The sequence below is a fragment of the Polyodon spathula genome, chromosome 2 (assembly GCF_017654505.1).
Source record: "Polyodon spathula isolate WHYD16114869_AA chromosome 2, ASM1765450v1, whole genome shotgun sequence".
In the NCBI taxonomy this organism is placed as follows: Eukaryota; Metazoa; Chordata; class Actinopteri; order Acipenseriformes; family Polyodontidae; genus Polyodon; species Polyodon spathula.
Window position 1 is genome coordinate 37,648,758 of NC_054535.1, and position 22,978 is coordinate 37,671,735.

Here is a 22,978-nt window from a genome sequence, read left to right on the forward strand (position 1 = left end):
TATTATAGCGGGTGGTAACTTTCTGTTTCCTAACTGCTGGGTTAGAATTGATGTTTTTGTTTCTTAAATTATGGAATACACCTACACAGACTTCGTCGTCGGCTACCAAGGTTTCGCTAAATTAAGTTTCTGTTTCAGCTTTCAGGTACTCATTCATATCACGTGATTTGTGGGAAGTGAAACCAAAAATAATATGTTGTAAAACAAGGCGGAGCCTCAATTTTTTCAGCCTTTAGATCTTAAGTAAAAGAACCTGCAAGTAAAACGACCTGCAAACAGCGCTGGAAAGAATACAGCAGAGGGGACACAGGGAAAGCGAGTTATCGATTCAAAATTTGAAAACTCAAATTTTTAAATAATAATTTTAAAAAAAATGTACGAGTTAGAAAAGGCGAATTTAAAACGTTGTGGCACTTACATTGTCAATATCTTGCGCCCTTCTTACATCAAAGGATTCATGACAACCTACCTGCCTCCAGGTATTATTTTCTTTTTCCTTTTCTGTTTGACTTTAGGACAGGGACTGTTAGACCAGAGCTCATCATGAGAAGTGGGTATCTGAGAAACGTTTTTAAGTCATGGTATTATTAGCTAGTTTTTAGAAAAACTTGAACGATTACATTAAGGTCTTGCAAATAAAATTCTATATTGTGTTTATTTAATTCATTTTAATAAATAAATAAATTAATAAAACCCTTTTATTTGTGCCCTAACGTCAATTTTTGCTATTATGATTTAAATATATGTAAAATAAACTCAGAAAAAAATCCCAGGAAATAATGTGTTAAGAGAAAAACCGAACATGCAGATAGTTACCAGAAAACACTACGTTTCAATCTAAAAAAAAAATGCAATCAGTGTATAAGGTCCATTTGTTATTTAACATTTTTATTTAAGAAAAAATGTAACGCCATTCGATGTTTGTTAACAGCAGCTGTTTGTTTCAATATAAAATAAATGAGTTACATGTGGAATACAGTGTAAGTTTAAAAAACATGTATCCAAAGATGGGTTTTTGTTTTTGACTGGCATCCAAGGTCTGCAAGGAAAGAAAAAACTGGGCATGCGCAGTACACAAAATAGGAACATTTGTTAGCTAGCATAAATTGACGTGACATCGGTGCAGTGTTAGAAAGTGGTACGTCTACCAAAACATGACCCTTGCAATGTCAGAAAGCAATATGTTGGTAAACAAAGGTACACTTACCATTAATTATACATCATTTTTGTTGCAAACTTAAACTGGAAACAGACAATCAATTTCTCTATAAAGAAAAACATTTTACGGTGAGACAAAATGAGAAGTCCACCGCAAAGTTTCTCAATTTAAAAAATGTACAAGACCCAATCTGCACATAATAAATATTCTCATACTATTTTCTTAATGGTAGAAAAATATGATAAATGACATTAACATTAATCTATATGGTGACAGTTTAGTTTTCCTCTTGCTAAATCTTTGGGATTTTTGGCTCATTGTTATCTTATAAAGGGTAAGGGGACAGTAAATTAAATGTAATGTACTCATCTTTTGGCTACTGACTTTGTAATAGTTCAAGGTTTATAGTATATTTATATTGCTCACAATAATTTTGCAAAAGGTTACTAACATTGTTTTATATTCAACAGTGATTGTGCAGGAAATTCTTTCTCAAGAATTACGCTCTGTAACCCTTGCTGCTGAATTGTTCCTACAACACATTCTGACTCTAGATGAGAGTGGATGGTTTCAGGAATTTTTGGATGTACTGGAATCGCAAGGTTTGTTTAACAATACTTTACTTTCTTAAAAGCTGTTTTAATATTACAATCTGGTTAAGTACAATTATAAGAAACTGTATTTTTTTGCTGACCTTGACAGTGACACACATTTAATCGCACCTTTATAAATATTAGTCAGTTGACACCATATACTGATAATTGAAAGTTACACTGATACAAATTACACTGGGGTAGCTTAAATACAGCCAATCATTTTAATATGGCTCTTCCTGACATTTCACAGAGAGGAATAGATTAAGCAGATGATCTTGCACTGTTACATGTTTGATTTTCAGAGTGACTGTATTTAGATCTGCTAATTGTATACACATTCAATAGACCTCTTTTTTAATAATCTTAATGTATTGAGTGACGCTACAAATATGTCTAGTCACATTATTTAATAAATACACGCTCAGCACTGCATCCCACAGTACTGTGCCTCTGTATACTTCCTGGTCTGTGAAGTCACTACTCAGCCATCTGTGACATTTGGTGTTGTGCATGGGATAACAGCGCCTCCATGTACCCAGGCCAGAAGAAGTACTGCAGGATGAAGGGCTGTGTGTGTATTTATTAAATAAATCAAACAAACAGAAACAGAACACTTTCTTCAAACAAAAAGACACAATGGCCAAAACAAATTACCTATAGAAACAAAACAAGTGTCTTGCTGGTTTATCCCCAGCACGAGTAGCAATTGTTTACTTTCGTTATATCTCTTTTGCACTCCTCTTAACCCTCTCCTCCCACTATGTGAGCACCTGATGCGTTTTTGTATACATGGCCATCTCCAAATTGGTAATCATTTAATCAGTTTGGAGATAACCACGTTACTCACAGGTTTAGATGGATGGGGAATTTGACCCCATCCACGCTCAAAACAACACTGCTAAAACACGGTTTCTAATAGTAAATTTTAATAATAATAATAATATAATAATAATAATAATAATAATAATAATAATAATAATAATAATAATAGGGACGCGCACACCCTGTCGTAGCGATCAATTAAGTTAGCAACTAAATCGGCTAAATTATATTGTTAGCTAAAATTTCTGTTTTTACAGTAAAGTGATGCATAGTGTTTCCATAGTGTCACAGCTGTATTTTCTATGCAAAGGTTACACTGGACTTAATGAAGCAATCAAGAAATGGAACTTCGAACAAATTGAAAAACTGGAACCCTTCAAAAAGTTTTTGGAGTTAGTTGAGCCATCTTTCATTAAGAATGTAAAGGCAGTGGAAATTATAACATATATGAGAGAGTGTCTGTTTGACCAGGACTGTGAAGAGATTCAAAGGGTATTTATTTATTTCATTAATTATCCCTGGGTTGTTGCATGAAGGGTGATAGAAGAGATTTTTCTATGTATGTGCATCATATGTCACATCTTCAGTTTTAGCGCTTCCCCGTCACAGCTGTAAATTCAAGTTATCAGTAAATTGAAAAAGTAGATTACCAAGATCTGTATCTGTATGCTTATATGAAGATGTAAGTTTGACATGCTGTACAGACAGAACCACCTTCATAAACCCCCAGATTCATACAAATCATAGTTGAAAAATACAACAGGGATACTTCGTAGACACTCATATTCTGGTACTCTTTATAAAATATGCTCTTGTTAGCCTGAATTTTATCACACTTTCCATAGACACCTGTTAGAATACATTATTGAATATACTATCTACAGTGTGTTGATCAAACCACTGTTCAGATCCTTCAGATGAGTTCATTACTTTGAGCTTTGATTTTTGTTACCTATAAAAAGGTTACAGATAACCCCATAACTTTTTCAACAGTCTCACTACCAACTGTTTCTGCTGTTTGTTGTAGATTAATTTTCTCAGCATAACTGTGACTGTTGAGCTATTGTAAGTGCTTGTAAAAATCTAAAATAACCAACTCTGTTGGTCCCACTTGGATGTTTAGCTTTGAATAAACGTAAGAAAAAATAAAACAAACAACAACAACAAAGTAAAAACCAATTTATAAAACAAAAGCAAATATTGTGCAATTTAAATATGGGTAGAATAAAGACTTGCTAATTCACTTGGTATATTAATAGGATATGTAACTGTGGGTACACTTATTGATGCAGTATATATGTCATTTCATGTACCAATGCAGTATTAAGCTGTACCTCTCTTTACAGCTTTCAAATATTGCTGGAGCCCAAAAACTGGTTGAATGTTTAAAGAGGACAGACAAAGTAAACAGTTTCAAGCTATTGAAATTGGCATTGGGGGAATGCAATTGTAATATTGTACTGGATTTACTGGACACAGAAGACACAGGTATAGTGTTTATTCCTTGTTTACAGTATAGTCTCCGCAGGAAACCAGCTCAGTGTTCATCTGAAGCCGTGGGTTCTCAGAGTGGTGTGTTGCAGCAGGTCTTTTTATGGAAAGCAGACATGGTATTTTAAATCTCTGATCAGATTAAAATACGAATAGGCCTGTTTGCGTTATTATTTATATAGTTTCTGGTTACAAATACCTACATTTAGATATGTAATAATTTATCAGTAAATTACTTTGGGGGTTGCACCTGACTGTAACGTCACTGTGATGGATCCCAACTACCGTAGGTAATATTTGGGAACACCTGTTAGTATTTACCATTGGAGTACTTTTATTGCTGCTTTGTGATGTAATACCACTGACAAATAAATGTTCTGTGCTAAGTGTTTCTTGTTTTAAGCTGTCAGCCCCATTAGTGCTTTAATGTGTAGCCAGTATATTATGGGAGCGTTCATATTTTGACAATCTGATAAATGCAAGTTTAAATAGTATAATAAAAATGTAAGATTATTCTTTATTTTCTTGTAGGGGATAAAATAAAAGTGAAAAGCCATGTGGGGAATGACACTGAATCTTCATTCCGGATTGAAATCAGAGAAGAGGCAGAAGAGAACAATTTAAGTGAAAACCATTGTAAAGCTTCAGGTACATTTTGAAGGGCCCTGTATTAAGTAACTGCTATTATACTTACTTATATATTTACTGTTACCTTCTTACTGTGAAAGTTCGTATGTCTGTAGAATTATATGGTGGCACCCTGTTGAGGAGCTGTCTAGAAGTACTACGGGTACTTTAAATGATATACTAAATGAAGAGATAATCTTGAGAAACATTCAAAAATGGTAACAAAAGAGAGCAGGACATTGTACCTTTTGCCATTTTAATTAGGGTTCTTCATTTAATCTCCTTTCTGTTACAATAATAATAATTCCATTAATTGTGTTCCTCAAGCAGCAGTACTGGTTAGAACCACTTGGTAGATCAAAACTATTATTGTACAGCATAATTATTATTATTTTTTTTTTTTGTAGCGTCGGATATGGATTATGTTTATAACACACTTTTAACATTGTGCTACAGGAAAACATGATGAAGAACATACTGCTGTATGTGCTGGCAAAAAACTGAGAAAATATCAAGAAGAACTGGCTGGTCCAGCTTCCAGAGGAGAGAACACTATCATCTGTGCTCCAACAGGTACATTATTTAGTGACTGACATTAGTAAGCATCCTCAGTGCTGAGTTTCTATGTGTCTGTATCATTCGTGGGATCAAATTCCTAATTGTCTTCCACCATTTTATTTTTTTCTTTACATAAGTACTGTAATTGGTAATCTGTGTTAAGCTTCTTTGAGCAGCAGCTCCCTTATAAAAGTTTACTGTGGTATACCGTGTTAAAATTACAGCAAAGTAGTACAACTTAAAATTAGAATTAAAGAACAGCACTGGTGAAGCACTGAGAAGCATGGTGAGTCACGCTAATATTTGGTAAATTCAATACCAAACGCACATAAAAAGAGAGGATTTTAGGGGGGTTTGATTAATGTTGTGATAAAATAATTTGAAAATGATTAACGCATCTACTGAAATAGCTGTCTCACCCCTTCTCTAAAATTGTTTTGTTTCTTAGGCTGTGGGAAAACAATTGTGGCCCTTGCTATCTGTGACCGTCATCTCAAGAATACAAAAGAAGGGCAGAAAAGCAAGATTGCTTTCATGGCCACGCGGGTGGAGGTTTATGAACAGCAGTATTCCCTGTTCCAAAAACATTTTGCAGATGAAGATGTAAGGTAAGGTACTCCGCTACCGATGCTTTACCATGTTTTCTCTATGCTAAATTAGAGCGTGTTGTGGTTTTAATATGGTAAACTTCTATACATGGAGGCACAAATGTAGCTGGAAACATAAGCGTTGGGAAGCTCACACTGCCTATTTCTATTCACTACCTGTACTGGATACTGCATAAATAAGTCTCTGTCTGCACCTTTTATATCAATAAAAAATACTTGTTTCCCATACAGAGTTACAGGTCTCTGTGGAGAGTCAGCAGATGGAGTTCCTGTGGGAATGTATATAGAAAACAACGACATAATTGTGCTGACACCTCAGATTCTTGTGAACGCCCTCAATTGTGGAACTGTACCTTCACTTTCCATGTTTAGTTTGCTGATATTTGATGAATGCCACAACACAACCGGAAAACATCCCTACAATGTTCTAATGACAATGTACCTGGACAGCAAACTCGGTAACAAGAATGAGCTTCTGCCTCAGGCAAGTTGGTGTACTGTGAATTTCCTGCCTGTTGGAGGGTTCCCTTTTTAATGCTGCAAAATCAATACAGCCAGATGTTTCTAATATAAAATGAATGTGTTGTGGAAATAGCATGACTATTATTTATTTATTTATTTTTTAATATTGCTTTGAAAAAAAAATTTTTTGTTTAAAAAAAAAAAAAAAAAAAAAAAAAATTGGCATTAAAAAAAAAAAAATCTGTTTAACTATATACTTAACCCCACCTACAGTTATTTGTATCCACTTTTAATTTATTCATGTATTTATTATTTTTGTATTATTAGATTGTTGGGTTAACTGCTTCAGTTGGAGTTGGCAGTTTCAAGAATGAAAGAGATGCAGAGAATAACATTTGCCAGCTTTGTGCTTTCATGGACGTGAGGATCATTTCAACTGTTATTGAAAACAGGGAGGAACTGAATTCTCACATCCACGTTCCTGAAAAACGTAATCTTATTTTCCTTAACTGCTCTTTGCTCACTCTCACTTATGTGAAATTTTTTCACAATTCTGGATGTGAAACTTTGGACACTTGTTCACAAAACTTTAAGTACTGTTTAAAAAAAAAAAAAAAAAAAATCAGGAATAATGTTAGTGTTTATAAACACGATTAAACAGTGCTTTGAAAAACGATAGCCCTCTCTAAACGGTTGAAAAAACAACTTGTTAACTTGATTTTGTATTAATCCAAAGGGGTGTAAAAAAACAGTCCTTGTACAGTAACAGATCAGGTAAGCTGGGGTGAGGGAAAAGGATTTGAGACTGACAAAAAGTTTATATTGTTCAGCACTGTCCTTATCGCACTTTTATTTTTTTTCAAGATCATTTCTTTTTAGTTCACAAAAACAAAGTTTCATAAAAAAGACTAACAGACTTTGTTGCCTCTGATCTAGGCTCTGCACTACTCCTAACCCACACACTACGCTCCCACTCTGAACTTCTCAGTTAATATATGGCTGGTGCAGGTAACAGAATTGATCACACAATTAACAAATAACCTACAGTAGCTGAGGTTGGAAGTGGCTGGGTTAGCTGCCCAATTAGATAATATGCACTGGCCAAATTCTTAACATTCTCAGCAGGATTTTCTTTTCTCCCCTTCCTGCATTTCAGGCAGGGAAATAAAAAAAAAATTACATTAATTTACCTATGCATCAAACATACAATGCCGTGAAAAAGAATTTGCCCCCTGTCTGATTTTCTGCATTTTTGCATATTTTTGACACTGAATGTTATCAGATCTTCAACCAAAATCTAATATTAGATAAAAGGGACCCTGAGTGAACAAATAACACAAAATTGTGATACTTATTTCATTTATTTATTAAAGAAAGTTATGCAACACCCAATGCCCCTGTGTGGAAAAGTAATTGCCCCCTTAGACTCAATAACTGGTTACGCCACCTTTAGCAGCAATAACTGCAACCAAACACTTCCTGTAGTTATTGAACAGTCTCTCATACAGAACTGCTTCAACTCGGTGACATTTGTGGGTTTTCAAGCATAAACTACTCGTTTCAGGTCCTGCCACAACATCTCAATGGGGTTTAGGTCTGGACTTTGACTAGGCCATTCTAAAACTTAAAATTTCTTGTTCTTCAACCCTTCTGATGTAGACTTGCTTGTGTGTTTTGGATCATTGTCTTGCTGCATGACCTTCAGCTGACGGACGGATGGCCTGACACTCTCCTGTAGAATTCTCTGATACAGAGCAGAATTCATGGTTCCTTCAATGACGGCAAGTCGTCCAGGTCCTGATGCAGCAAAGCACCCCCAAATCATGACACTGCCACCACCATGCTTGACTGTTGGTATGAGGTTCTTACTGTGGAATTGTGGCAAAGTGGTTGGTAAGGGGAACAGATGTCGCGGTGATGCGGTGCAGGAGTGATGAACAGACAACAGTGATTCAGTGAATAAGTGCTTTATTGCTCTTTTCCAGGTCTGGCGACCGTCAAAAATAATAAATCCCCGGCAATACACAACAATGTGTAAAGCACGGGGATAATGAAACCAAGGGCACAGTCCTGAACAAAAACAGTGGTACGGTCACCAGTCCTGGGTGATCGAAAACGTGCAGGTGCTCAGTGCAGTGGTGCTCCGGATAGTGCTCTCCTTTCGACAGCTCCGGAGACGTGCGTTAACTGTCTAGTGCTGAATACAAAAACAGACAGTTACACTGACAGACACAACAATACAAAACACTAACAAAATCCACTCTGAGAGCTCCTCTCTCAGTCCTTCTCTCTCTCCACTCGTTTAACCCAAACGAAGGAGAAGATCAGCGTTACCCTGGCCCCTATATGTAATCCCGCATGATATCGAGATAAACGGTTGCAGCTGCCTTATTACTTGCAGCTGCCTCTCGTTTACCTTTCAAATCAATACGGTCTTACAACAGAGTCGCGCTTCCCTCCAGGCTGACCCACTTCCCTGACCCGGAAACGAACTGTCAGGCCAGCCCTTCCAGATACTTCTCCTCTCGTTCTTTAGCGCCCTCACAGGTTGGGAGGAAGATTCATCACCAGAACTCATCTTTCCGTCACAGGAATGCATTGTTTGGTTTTCGCCAGACATAACGGGACCCATGTTGGCCAAAAGGGTCCACTCCTCTCTCCATAGAACATTGTTCCAGAACTCTTGAGGATCATCCAGGTGCTTTTTGGCAAACTTGAGAAGAGCATTCATGTTCTTCTTAGTGAGCAGTGGTTTCCGCCTTGCTACTGTGCCATGAATCACATTTTTGCCCAGTGTCTTTCTGATGGTGGAGTCATGAACACTGACCTTAGCCGAGGCAAGAGAAGTCTGCAGATACCTGGATGTTGTTCTAGGGTTTTTTGTGACTTCCTAGATGATTTTACGCCTTGTTCTTGGAGCGATTTTGGCAGGACGGCCACTCCTGGGAAGATTCACTACTGTCCCAAACTTTCTCCATTTGGATAATATGGCTGTGACTGTGGTTTGGTGGAGCCCCGGAGCCTTAGAAATGGCTTTGTAACCCTTTAGACTGATAGGCATCAACAACTTTTTTCCTGTCTTCAGGAATTTCTTTTGATCGTGGCATGATGTGCTGACATCTTCACTCTGATGGTAAGGGCCAAAGTTAGTCAGATTTATATTGAGCAAGGCTGGCCCAAATCAGGCCTGATTGTTAACCAAAGTATTCAAACAGCTGACCCTAAGTATCCCTTTAATTGGGTTGAGTTAACTAGGGGGGGGGCAATAACTTTTTCACACCTGAAGATTGCATGTTTGATTACCTTGCACACCAAACAAATGAAAGAAGCAACAAACTTTGGTGTCATTTTTTCTCTGACTCCCTCGATATACTACTACAATCCACAAAAATATCTGACCAAATTCAATGTGAAAAATGTGCAAAAATGCAGAAAATCAGAGAGGGGGCAAATACTTTTTCACGGCACTGTATGTGTAATACTGGTACTGGGCTCCACTGACCCCAGGAAAGCTATCCACCCTGTCACAGGCGCTTAGTTTTCAAAAACAGCAATTCTAGTGGGTATGAAAACCCCAGACTTTAGCACAAATCATCCGAACCAGCCCAGCTGTTAATGCAGGGGGAGGCTACCTTGGTTCTTCTGTTCCAGACAGGCTCTGTAAATAATTAACATAAGAACCTGGTTTGGAGTGGTACAGTAGACTGGAAGTGATGATGATTCCTACCCCTGTGTTGATGACTACATTACCCCTTTGATTTTTTTTTTCTTTTTTCGAAATTTGTTTCTTTTCAAAATAAAAGTGATGTAATTATTATTTTAAAATATGTAATCCTGGTAGTCTGATAGTACCCTTGACAATTTATTTTTGTTTGTATCTTGCTAATTTAACGACCCATTTTGTGCCGTCCATTTATTTAAATTTGTTCTGTCTTTAAGAATTCTTCTTTGTTGAAAAGCGCTCAGGAGATCCATTTACTATGATCATTTATGGAATAATGAGTAAGATTGAAGAGCTGGCAAAAGAAGTCTACAATATAGGTAACTAATCTGCATTCTGGAATTTCTTAAAAATCCTTCAGAAATGCATTTTTCTCTCTATAATATGATTTGTCTCTGGAGATGTCTTTTTTTTTTTTATTATGGTATAATGTTAAGTCAAAATGGCCCCTTCAGGTGTACCATGTTTAAACACATATTTCCAAAATCTAGAAATATATGTACAATGATGATATGATGACATCACAGTCCTTGAAAAAGAGCATCCATAGCAATTTCACATTTGTAAAAGCATCTTCATTTCTCTTCAGATTCTCTATCAAACATTAAAAATAGGGATTATGGATCACAGAAATATGAACAGTGGATAGTAGATGTGCAAAAAAAATGCAGAACACTGCAACTGGAGGATAAGCAGAAGGAAAGTCAGATATGCAGAGAGCTTTTCAATTACACTGAACATTTAAGGGTAAGTATTGTACAGTCACATTGTGCTTATTTCATCTGTAATCTGTAGTGTACCACAGTTGTGTTCAGTTTTACACTGAGACACATTCCTTGTTGTCTGTCTTCTGCCAGTCCATCATTTGTGATCTAAATGGCAGCCCTTGTGATTACCAGTGCATGCAAGTGTTTTTGTGTTTTTCTTTGTACTGTATGTCTAAATTTATTTTATTCCCTTTACAGACAAGTGTTTTTGTCATAAAAGTCACCCCGTAGACAAGCATTTTACCACACTTCTATAAAAAACTTACGCGAGCTACGTGTACATAGTCATTGTTGCACGTTTATTTGTTTACTGTGTGTGTGTGTTTTAGTACGGGGAGAAAAAAATCCCTTAATGTTTCTTTATTGATAGCAGCGTTTATTCGAGGGCGACCTGTATTATAAAGCTGATATATGACAAATTGAAGTAATACGATGGGGATATATATATATATATATATATGCTATATATATATATATATATATATATATATATATATATATATATATAACACACAGTAACACAACGGAATACATAGGACCATTTTGAGTTCCCTAAAAGATTAAACTGACTTCACACATGGTAAATAGTAAACACATGCAATGACAATGTCGTCAGGTTGCATAATAAAACAAACATTGTATAATACTGCCAAAAGTTTGTACAGCAAATTATAAATATGGTTTCTGTATATGTTCATACAACAATGTAAAGGCTCTGTCTTTATATTTCCAAGTTCTTTTTTTTTTTTTTTTTTTTTTTTTGCGAAAATTAAATTCGGTAACTCCTGTAGCACTTCCTGATCACTGCAAACACTATACAATTTATTATATTACAAATCTGAAAATACAAATACATGCATATAAAAATGAGCTTATATATAAAAAAAAAAAAAAAAAATAGCATCACCAACAAAGGGAACATGAAGGATCTAGTAAATCGTTTAGCAATATATATCATAGTTATTATAATATATATATATATATATATAATATATATATATATATATATATATATATATATATATATATATATATATATATATATATATATATATATATATATTATATACATGGACCATATACATGTACAGGGTATATGTCTGTACAATAAACTTTGTCAATTTCACTGTCACATTAATATAATGGAAAAAAAAGAAACACAATATAAAACACATACCGTAATTACTATTATTTTCACCGAATTTATAACATTTAAAAAATGTAAAGAATGAATATCTAGAGTACATTAAAATACAACCATTAAATATAATTCTAGTTTAAAATATGACTAAAGTGATTACTTAGGTGCATTAGATATTTTTGTTGTCCTTTTGAAATAGAAAATAGAAATAGAAACTTTTTGTTGGGCTGAAGAAAACACCTGTGCAGGTGATCTGGGAATGTGGGTCTGTGAAGAGTGACAGGTGCAACGCTGATTAAAGCCAACATCCTCAAAGCAAACCATGTGTCAATCAAGTTTCACAGAAGGCTTGACTGTTTCTTTACAAAGTTAATGCAGTTTAATAATGGATTACAGCAGTTACACAGCTAAGAAGGCTCACATAACCTGGAATTAAACATGGCCGATGTCAGCTATCCAAAGACCTCTAGGGGAATCAAACGAAGACAATGGAGGCTGGAAAGGGGTTAAATGCCTGGAAGGGACCCATTTTAATAATGAAACTAGATATGGTAGGTAGGTTTGCTGCATTTAGATCAATAGATCCGCATCTGTTCCTTGTTCTGACACACAAAATGGATTGAAAAAATTTTCATAACAGCAATATAGTGCATAGGAGTTACACCCATTCCAGATTTAAATACAAGCTTAATTAGTCACAGTGTGTAGGTAACAATCTCTGGACAACTTTACATTAAATTACAAGTAAATATTTACGTTTTCATGACCTTTCTCTTTCATTAACAGAAATATAATGATGCACTCATTATTAATGAAGATGCACGAACCAAAGATGCACTGGATTATTTGGACACATTTTTTGCAGACGTTAGAAATGCCGGATTTGATAAAACAGAGCAGCTGCTCACACAGATTTTTGAAGGTATGGTGTATGATGAAATGTCTTGGTCAGTTCATACAACATTCTTTTCAAAACCTGTGTTTCTCTTATATCCCCTTCAGAATTGAGAAATTGTAATGCTATAATAAAACAATTAAATTGCAGCTGAGAATTGCACAGGTATTGCACACATTTTAAAATATATTGATTTCTTTTATTTGTAACACGAGTACGCTGATGTTCTAAAAAGAGTAGCTTTTGTTGCTGTGCATACCTCATAAAGCTATGTTATGCACTTGATTTACACCACAGTATTCTGTCCTACAGATAATTACCAGCAGTTGCAGCGATTGTCAAAAGAGGAATCCCGTGAGAATCCCAAGCTCAAGGAGTTGAAGTACATCCTGGATGAGGAATACAGGAACAATGAACAGACCAGGACCGTGCTCTTTGTCCGGACCAGAGCCCTGGCTGAGGTAAGAAAGCTCTTTTAGCTTTATTGCACCATCTCTTTATAACGCTAGTATTTTTTATTCCTTTGAGAACAAATAGGAGTAAGCTTTGATCATTTAAAAGCACCTTGATTAAAGAAATACAAATAATTGTTGAATGTTTTGTTTGGCTTATTTAAGTTTTTCAAAGTAAAGCTTTTTTAGTTACCAAGCCCTCTCTTCCATTTTAAATTAAAACACATGCTGCCCTAATGCTTTTTGGAGGTTTGTGTGTATATATTACTAACAGTGCCTTGGAATATTTAGCTGTTAAAGAATGGTTTGATCAATATCTTTTATTTTACAGGCCTTGAAAAACTGGGTTGAAGACAACCCTTCTCTTGCACACTTAAAGCCAGGCGTGTTGATTGGTCGTGGGAACAGGTCTCAGCAAACAGGTCTCTATCTATTTTAATCTTTGTGATAGTTATATCATTTTGATAGTTATTACACATGTTTTTATAGGAATCAATTTGTAGTACACTACTGTCACTGTTTTGGTCTGCTTTCCTTGCTGTCTTGGTACTACTTGAGTAACTTACCATACTAAACTACAGAAATGTTTGACTGTTGTGGTGGATATTTATAACTTAATATTGATTATCTAGGGTGAATTAAGTTAAACACAGATATTAGTATCTAAATTAATTATAGTACCTCAAAAGAAAATATTATCTAACTTTTACCAGTTAAAACAGTGCTTAATTAACATTAAAAAATACAATCAGACAAATCAAAGTAAAATTACTTTTTGCTTCTTTTATAGACAGTTAAGTAGGTATTAACATAGGATTTCTAAATCGCTAATTTTGTAATTAGTGTGTTCAGAAAACTGTTAAACATACATATTAACAGAATTCTAAATATATTCAAAGCACTAATAAATTCTATCAAATTAAGAATTCAAGCTATGTTCAAACAATTGATTAATTTCACATTTCATCATACACAATTTAAAAAAAAAAAAATTCTATACTTTATACATGGTGAAGATTTCCAAAGGTTGCAAAGAATGGATTAGTTTTAGGAGCTGAGGTTTTATGCAGTGGTCTTTTCCTCAGCTTGGTTTCAGGGCTGCAGTAGATTGAGGAACTACAGAAGACAATCTTCAGGGTTTACTTGCAGCGTTGTCTTAGAAGTGTGTAGTGATGTCCAGCAGGAGAAAGGCAGCTGTTTATCCTCACAGGCAGTGCTGTGTTTGATAAAATGTTAGTCAGATGACACACTGGAGTTTTCGAAGGTGGTTTGTCCTTTGTTAATGTAGAAAGATAGCAAAGTGTAGCGCGGAGACCTCTCATCTTTAGAAATTGTCCAGGTGAGGTAGGTGAGGAAGAATAGAGAAGAGGGTGATTCTGTCACAAACAGGCGCTTTTCAAACTTCAAAAAGTACAGTTCCTTTCCAAATTCTCTAATCACACAGATTCTATTTCTCAGTCCTAGATTACTGATTGGTCAGTTAGAAAAGGGAGCTTCACTTTTCATGAAAGCACGTAGCTCCTCCTAAATACACGGATTCAAACCGTGGTCCGCTTTGACTGATACAGATGTTGTTTATAATTCTCTAAAAATGTGTGTATGTGTAAACACAGATGTTCTTGTCAGGTTCTATACCATTGACCTTCTCTTTTAATAAAATTGTTATAAAGTGATTGTCCCACAAATTATTATACAAGTTGATACTGCATAATTAATAATGTCTATGTTTTTTTTAGGAATGACACTGCCATCTAAGAAAGGGCTGTTGGAGTCATTTAAAAAAAATAATCAAAGTAAAATATTAATCGCAACATCAGTTGCTGATGAAGGGATTGACATTCCTCAATGTAACCTTGTGCTGCTGTATGAGTATGTTGGCAATGTGGTTAAGATGATCCAAGTAAGAGGTATGTTTTACATTTACGTAAGTTTGTATGCCAACATTTTCACTGTTGCAGACATTTCAAGATTTATGGCACAAGGTTGTAGTACTGTACCTCTCTTTGGCTTAACATGATGTAATGTGCCTGGGAATGGGGTATTTCTTGTCAGTTTTTCCCCATTCTGACCACTTGCTTATTAAATACGGAATCCCTGAAATAAATGTCTGTTTTTCAAACATATGAAAAACCTTCATTTCCACAATTTCAGGTTCAACTCATTTTGCTTAATATTACCATGTAAAACTATTTTCTGGAAACTTAAAAAAAAGATTTGGTGGAAAAAGTTGAAATGTGTATGGTGTGCTGCATTGAGTGGATGGGGAGTTAGAATTTAAAGTAAAGTAATAGAAGTAAGAATGGTACAAAAAAAAAAAAAAAATCACAGCAAATAAACAGCAAATAAACAGCAGCTACCTTACTGCCAGCTCTATGCAAGATACTGTGTACTGTTGGGTCACAAACCACTTTTAAAATGCGTAATGCACTTTTTGTCCCTCTCCAGTTATTACTAATGGTCTTGTAAATGTGTTCTAGGTCGTGGAAGAGCTCAGGGCAGCAAGTGCATCCTTGTTTCCAGCAAGAAAGAGCAAATTGAGAAAGAAAAGTTAAATATGATTCGTGAAAAAATTGTCGACCAAGCTGTCATTAACTTACAGCAGCCCGGAAACACTATGCTTTCCAAGGTATCTATTCCACCATTTATCTAGTTGTCATATGCAACATATTTTTCAGAGGATGCTGAATTAGCCAAAGGACTACCACGGAACTGACAAATGAAACATAGCTTGAATGACTGAATTATCATGTATTTGTATTTTTTAATTTTTTTTTTTTTTATTATTGTTTTAAGAAATACTAAATTTGGAAGGATTAGAAAAATATGAAACTGAAATAAGGTCAAAGTGAGATACAAAAACAATGCTACTAGTTTCAGCCAGAGTGCTGATCAGGTTGATTTAATGAATTGGATTGATGGCTTATTAGTAAAATCATTTATATGGATTATGAAACAGGCAAAAAGGATGGTACTTGCTACAGTGATACAATTGCACAGGAAGGCAAATGCAACTGGAATAATATACATTTTATTTTATTACATTTTAGATTGACGTTTTACAAAGGGAAGATAAGAATGTGAGGGATTATAATAGATTAACTCTGCAAACGGTCAGATCAGATGACTGCTTTCAGCTTCTTTGCTCAAAATGCAAGAGCCCTGCTTGTTTCACGGACAGCATAAGAGTTTTACAGGTAAGGCATGTGGTGTAAGATAGGGGGTTAATGGAGATGTAACTGTTGTGATAATTTTATATTTTCTTCTTATTATTTTTATTATTCCTGTTCTTATTTTATTATTTACTTCACTGTCCCTTAAATTTGACTAAAGTAAACTATGGTAAAAACAGAGCAAATATATACGAAAGGGTAATGAAGGCATGGTTAAGAAAAAGACAAGCATGGTACAGTATATGTTTAAGCATACCAAACACCTTTGTTTACCATGGTAAAGTGCTGTAGATGCACAAGGAAATCTTTTAGGACCTCAGTGTGCTTTTGATCATGACACATTTAAAGTGATATTACATTAATTGTATTCTCCCTAGGGTTCACACCATGTTGTCTTGGATAATGCATTTTCGGAGTGTTACATTACAAAGCCCCACGGAAGACCCAGAAGTTATGGTGGGTTTCAGAAAAAGCTTAAGATGTTTTGCAAAAAATGTGAGCACGACTGGGGAATAATAGCCTCCTACATGACCATCGAATACCTGCCAGTCGTCAAAATAGAAAGCTTCGTGGCTGAGAACTGTGTGACCAAGGACCAGCAATACTTCAGGAAATGGAGAGATGTGACCTTTGCCATGAAACAGTTTGATATAGCAGAAATGCATGCTAGACTTCACACTGCAGGAATAAACAACCTCCCAAAGTAATTTGAATCCAGAAATCAAGAGCCATGGCTTTTAATACAAGGAATGAAATAATCATAATGCTGTTTTTTACGGTGTAAAAATCAGAATCTTATATATCTACGTATATATATATTATATATATATAATATAGATATATATTATATATATATTATATATATATATATAAAGAGGGGCTTATGTTCAAAAAGCCTCATTTGCTATATATAAATACAATATAGGCTTGTGTACACAAAGTATTAATGTGCCTGAAATTCAATGTAACTTCTATTTTAAAATCAAACATTTTATTTCTTTATTTCATATTGCACATTTTTCTTATGTATTATGTAATACTGTAAAATGCAAAAAAAAATAAATGCTGTACAAAACCAATGTTACTGGACTGGAGGACTGAAGAACTCGTGCCACACACAAATTGCTAATACTCTCCTTTGCTAGAGTATTCTACAGGAGTTAACACTGAACAACACACCGGGTGAGAGATTCCGTACTGAAGCTAAATTATTTTTTTTACTCCATTCCACAATGCCACATGTTGCGATATGCTCAGAGTATGGGCCTAACTGTGTACCAAACAGGCTGGTTTTAAAGGAAAGAAATATGAATTAATTAAATGCCCACAAATGCTGACATGTATTCATTTTTTTTTTTTTTTTTGTAAAATGACAAAACAAACATTCATCAATGCTTTTATTAAAAAAAAAAAAAAAAAAAAAACACAGTTGTAAAATATGTTTTCAAGTTAATACAGCATGAACTATAGTAAGGGACATTTAAAATAAACATTGAGCACATTAGCAATGAATTAAACCATGTTAGTTCACTTATGTAGCAAATATAGCTAATCATATGTAATAAATTATTTACTGCTTGCGTAAATGTTCAGTGAAGGCAGTTTTAGTCAGTGTGGATCTGGGACGTGCAGACAAAAACACTTACATTCTGTGGTCTGTGAGGATCTACTATGAATGGTTTCATGACTGCAAACCTGAAAATGCCCTACCCCGTCAGGGAGAGGACAATATTTCAGTGCAAAAAAGGCTGCTTTAAAAAGTTTCATATGTGCTAGTGTACGCTTTTGTATATTTAAGCTGACACAAGACTTTTTAAAATATTGAATGAAACATGTATAATTCTTTAGAAAACACGCCAAAATAAATAAAAAAACAACACAAAAACAAAATAAACTGCTATAAGTAATAATGCTTAAGTAAATATTGTGTCCCCTCCATGACTGTATTCTGCAATATATAATATCTGAATCTCACTGTTGCAGGTTCATATCCGTCATAATTGCCAAGATACCAGATTTGACAGACACATTTTAGATGCTTGTTAGTGTGCAAACAGAGTGACGTTTTTCAGCAGTGGCTGTGTTCTAAAACGTCTACAAAGATTTGTAGCAGGTGCAGCTGTTTCTGATTCTGTGGCAGTACCTCTCAATTTTCTCAAGCTACTTGATAATTTTTCTGATGCTTCAATGGAGACAAGAATCTCAAATAGACATACAGACCATTCTGAAAAATATTATTGTAATTCTGAAGTGATTTAGAGCAGGGCTTTTATTGCAACAAATTAACAAAGGGAACTCCACAAGTCTAATGAAAGATGCACTTATTAATTTATGCACTTTGCCAAATTTTTCAAAAACAGAGAGGCATTAATTGGCGCATCATGTCTTGTATTATTTAGCAGGGAAACACCTTTGAACAGCAAAGACTGGGCAGCATTATGGGCTTCCTTTGTGTGTAGACCTGGGTGATCAACCATGGCTGTGAAGACACATATTTGACAGCAGAGAAGAACGTGAGCTCTAGGCATTGTCATTCCTCTCTGTTGTAACTTTAAGGAAAAGTTTGACAATTCTTCAAGGGCATCATACATAAGTCCTAAAATTTGAGTACAACTTACTGGAGATCCAGATTGCTAGGCCTAGGTGCACATCTCAGAACTATAGTGACTTGCATCTTTTGATGCTTCTGTGAATTCTGTGAAATTTGAAGTTTGTACAGTGCAGGGTGTTGCATCCAAACAGCCTTTATTGCCCTAAAACTGGAAGCCCACCTGGTGCTCTGGACTGCCAACATTCATGCACTGGATTGATGAAGCTTCACAACATAATGCTAACACACATTTGTTTTTTTTTTTTCAGAAGAATGATATAGGGAATATACCTTGTCAAAAAATATCTGAAAGTGATTAATTCCTGTCAGTTAATTTCAAATTATGGTTCATACAATGCTAAAGTAAAATTTATGGATAATCTTTCACAAGTCTGGTAGCTACTCCTGATTTACTAGCCAGTATTACAGATCCTCTGCCTGAGGCAAAGCAGTTCAGACGCTATTGGAGATTTTTTTTTTCTTTTTTCTCAGAAACCATGACGGGAACGAGTTGAAAGTAATGCTTTATATATTGTTTCTGCTTTGGTAGCAGCAAGTTCAACTACATATATGAAGAATGTTACAGGTTCTTCTGAATCACAAAGACATGCCCTAATGTATTAAAACATACTTTTTACTGACTGTAGTTGATTCATCAGTCAGAACTGACAATTTGTATTCACTGTCTATAACACCTGGGGCCCGGCCCCGCCACCCTGCCGCCCTGCCACCCCCTCTCTCGAACCTACCATGCCACCTACAGTCTCTGTTTCCCCATACACTCAACAGAAACGCAGTTATAACTACTAGCTACGGTATTTGAAATAGCTAAGAAGTGTACCAATTGATTACAAATTCAGACAACCAGATATTTAGGTATTATTGTAAAGCAGCTTACAGCTATTTACATTAACGAAATACTGTACATATTTTCACAACCAGTTTCATATACTAATACACACATGGTTAAAACGCCGTCATTATTATTATTATTAATAATCCCATGTGTAACACTCCATCACCCCCCCTTCTTTTATATTGAATGGTTTGGTCCAAAATAATCTCGTATCTCATATTTTAGCCGCATAAGAGCTAATGATTCTGAGGCTTTGAAACAGAAGTGCAACCGTTTGCAAAAAAAAGATGTGTAAAACAACAGGTACACTTTATTTGTTTGTTGCGATTAGGTTTAATTTTTTAAATGAATGTTTATCTTATTTTATCTACATTGTTGCATATATATATATATATATATATATATATATATATATATATATATATATATATATATATGCAACAATGTAGATAAAATAAGATAAACATTCATATATATATATATATGCAACTGTTGCAAATATTACATCTAATTAAAAAAGCCCTCTTGTTATAATGATGCAACTGTGCCCGCGACCCCTTTGGCCCTTGACAGAACAGACAGGAAGTGCAGTTTTATTTTCTCAGAGGAAATGGCCGCAACCATGCAAGTTAAGGTATGCTTTTTGCACATGTTTTAATCAGCATTTGAATAGATAATAAAATCCTATGTTGTGAACATCAGTAATTGTGTGATAAATAACGGATGTTATGGTCTACCCAGAACGTGCAAATCCAAAGAAATACTGCGCTGTCTTAAATACCAAGAATGTATTCCTTTAAAAGTACAGAGCCGTACAGTTTGTACGTTTAACAACCTCATGGCCAGGAAAGCCAGACAGTAGGCCAGTTATTATTGTGTAGAGTGAGGTGCGTTTAAATTGTGGTTTGGCAGTGTGTCAATGTTACCACTGCAGATGCCAGTGATAGTTTAATGCTGAATATCTTTGAACTCCACCTGTTTCAGAGCATTCCTGAGTTTTTTGCCTGCTTTATTTTGGTTGAAACACGTGTGCCACAACGTGGATGTGGTAGGACGCCAGTTGTAAAAACCGAACAAGGGGAACTCCACAAATCAAATGAAACATGCATTTACAGTAATAATTTTGACTGCTGGGTAGTGGCGGTGTACAGTTTGTTTGTCAGAGTCCAATTAGGATGCTGTCTCTGGACTTATTCTTTTCAATTAATTAGGCTCTTAGGAGTCAAGTTGTACTGTAAAGTAATATTTACAGACATTACCTTTAAGTGTTTGCTGAAGGGGTACAGAGATTAAGCTTCTTTCCAAAATTTAATAAAAGTTCCAAATGGACTGTGTGCTCAACGGGGTTTTTATTTATTTATTTATTTTGTCAATCAACTCTTGGTGTAAAAAAGAATGTGGAGAGAATGTTTCTAAAGGAGGGCCTACCCGTTTTATAAAACGCAAAGATGACAGGCTTTCCAGTTCCAAAGACACTTGACTTCCAGGTGGTGATAAGTTAAGATCTGCTCCTGACACTGTTTGCTAGGTACAGTGTGTGAACAACTGTGACTTGTCACAGCTGCTATACAGTGGCTCTCAAAACTATTCACCCCCCTTGGACTTTTAACATTTTATTGTGTTGCAACATGGAATCAAAATGGAATTAATTATGAGTTTTTGCCACAGATCAACACAAAAAAAGTCCATAATGTCAAAGTGAAAAATAAAATCTGCAAATTGTTCTAAATTAATTACAAATATAAAACATAAAATAATTGATTGCATAGTATTCACCCCCTTTGCTATGACACACCTAACTAAGCTCTGGTGCAACCAATTGTCTTTAGAAGTCACATAATTAGTTGAATGGAGTCCACCTGTGTGCAGTTAAGGTGTTTCACATGATTCAGGTTAAATACACCTGGCTCTGGGAGGTCCCACGGTTGGTTAGTACATTTCCTAACAAAAACTACATCATGAAGACAAAGGAACATTCAATGCAAGTCCGGAATAAGGTTCTTCAAAAGCACCAATCAGGGGTAGAATATAAGAACATTTCCAAGGTATTGAATATACCCCGGAGCACAGTAAAGTCCATTATTAAGAAATAGAGAGAATATGGCACAACAGTGAATCTGTGTAGAACAGGCTGTTCTCAAAAACTGAGTATCTGAGTGAGAAGAGCACTAGTCAGGGAGGCCACCAAGAGGCATATGGCAACTCTAAAGGAGTTGCAGTCTTCCACGGCTGAGCTGGGAGACACTGTGCATACGTCACCAATAGCTTGGGTGTTTCACAAAACTGGCCTTTATGGGAGAGTGGCAAAAAGAAAGCCATTGTTGAAAAAAACTTGCATCAAACCTTGGCTAGAGTTTGCCAGAAGGCATGTGGGATACTCTGAAACCAAGTGGAAGAAGATTCTATGGTCTGATGAGACCAAAATAGAGCATTTTGGCCTCAACACCATCCCTACTGTGAAGTATGGTGGTTTTGGGAGCATCATGCTATGGGGATGCTTGTCTGCGTCAGGGCCTGGAAAGCTTGTGAAGATAGGGGGCAAAATGGATGAAGCAAAGTCCATTTTGATTCCATGTTTTAACACAATACAATGTGGAAAAGTCCAAGGGGGGGTGAATACTTTTGAGAGCCACTGTAAGTCCTGTTTCTTCCTCTGTCTCTCTCATTGCCACTGCCAAGACGCTCCCATATAAAAGCACCACATAAATATTATTTTACCTGCTTTGGTTTTGTTGCTAATTCGACTCTTTTCTATAAAGTCACGTGCTTGCAAATAACGCACTTATTACAGTGTCAGTGTACAGAACATAAAACCAGCAAAAAGTAAACGTGGCTTAACTCCTTTTTTCAAAAAGGCGTTACCACCTGGTTTCAAAGTAAATATCATTGCCATTTGCAGGTTCCTTGCATGACGGCTTGTTGCCTACAGGGCATTTTCAATTCTTTTCAATAATAAACGCTGCAAACTGGCACACGTAAAATTTTACCAACAATAAATAAAAATAAAACATGTTAAATAAAAAAAAAGATTTTAACATAAGCAAAAATACAGAACAATGTTAC

General features: G+C 35.4%; 2 protein-coding genes across 2 annotated transcripts in view; both read left to right on the forward strand.

Moving 5' to 3' along the window:
- The first annotated feature begins 127 nt into the window (after window positions 1-127).
- On the forward strand, window positions 128-17,245 carry ddx58 (DEAD (Asp-Glu-Ala-Asp) box polypeptide 58). The gene is made up of 18 exons (XM_041221503.1): window positions 128-479; window positions 1,630-1,761; window positions 2,888-3,069; window positions 3,924-4,065; window positions 4,600-4,716; window positions 5,152-5,268; window positions 5,702-5,861; window positions 6,093-6,345; window positions 6,651-6,813; window positions 10,263-10,364; window positions 10,634-10,791; window positions 12,739-12,874; window positions 13,160-13,308; window positions 13,631-13,721; window positions 15,036-15,206; window positions 15,777-15,925; window positions 16,347-16,493; window positions 16,847-17,245. Exons 1-18 carry the CDS (start codon window positions 374-376, stop codon window positions 17,174-17,176), a joined length of 2,805 nt encoding a protein of 934 aa, XP_041077437.1. The 5' UTR covers window positions 128-373; the 3' UTR covers window positions 17,177-17,245.
- A 3,241-nt stretch (window positions 17,246-20,486) lies between these two features.
- The window catches only part of LOC121296210 (S-methyl-5'-thioadenosine phosphorylase), a 40,598-nt gene continuing 38,106 nt past the window's right edge, over window positions 20,487-22,978 (forward strand). Inside the window, exon 1 of the mRNA XM_041221517.1 lies at window positions 20,487-20,549. Coding sequence (XP_041077451.1) covers window positions 20,526-20,549 — 24 coding nt within the window. The 5' untranslated portion in view covers window positions 20,487-20,525. The remainder of the gene's footprint in view (window positions 20,550-22,978) is intronic.

What these genes read in the sequence shown, in the direction of transcription:
- ddx58 (XM_041221503.1), top strand. Translation starts at nt 374, where the DNA reads ATGTACGAGTTAGAAAAGGCGAATTTAAAACGTTGTGGCACTTACATT. An exon ending in AAACCATTGTAAAGCTTCAG is followed by an intron (nt 4,717 to 5,151) that starts GTACATTTTGAA and finishes ATTGTGCTACAG; the next exon opens with GAAAACATGATGAAGAACAT. An exon ending in TTTGCAGATGAAGATGTAAG is followed by an intron (nt 5,862 to 6,092) that starts GTAAGGTACTCC and finishes TTTCCCATACAG; the next exon opens with AGTTACAGGTCTCTGTGGAG.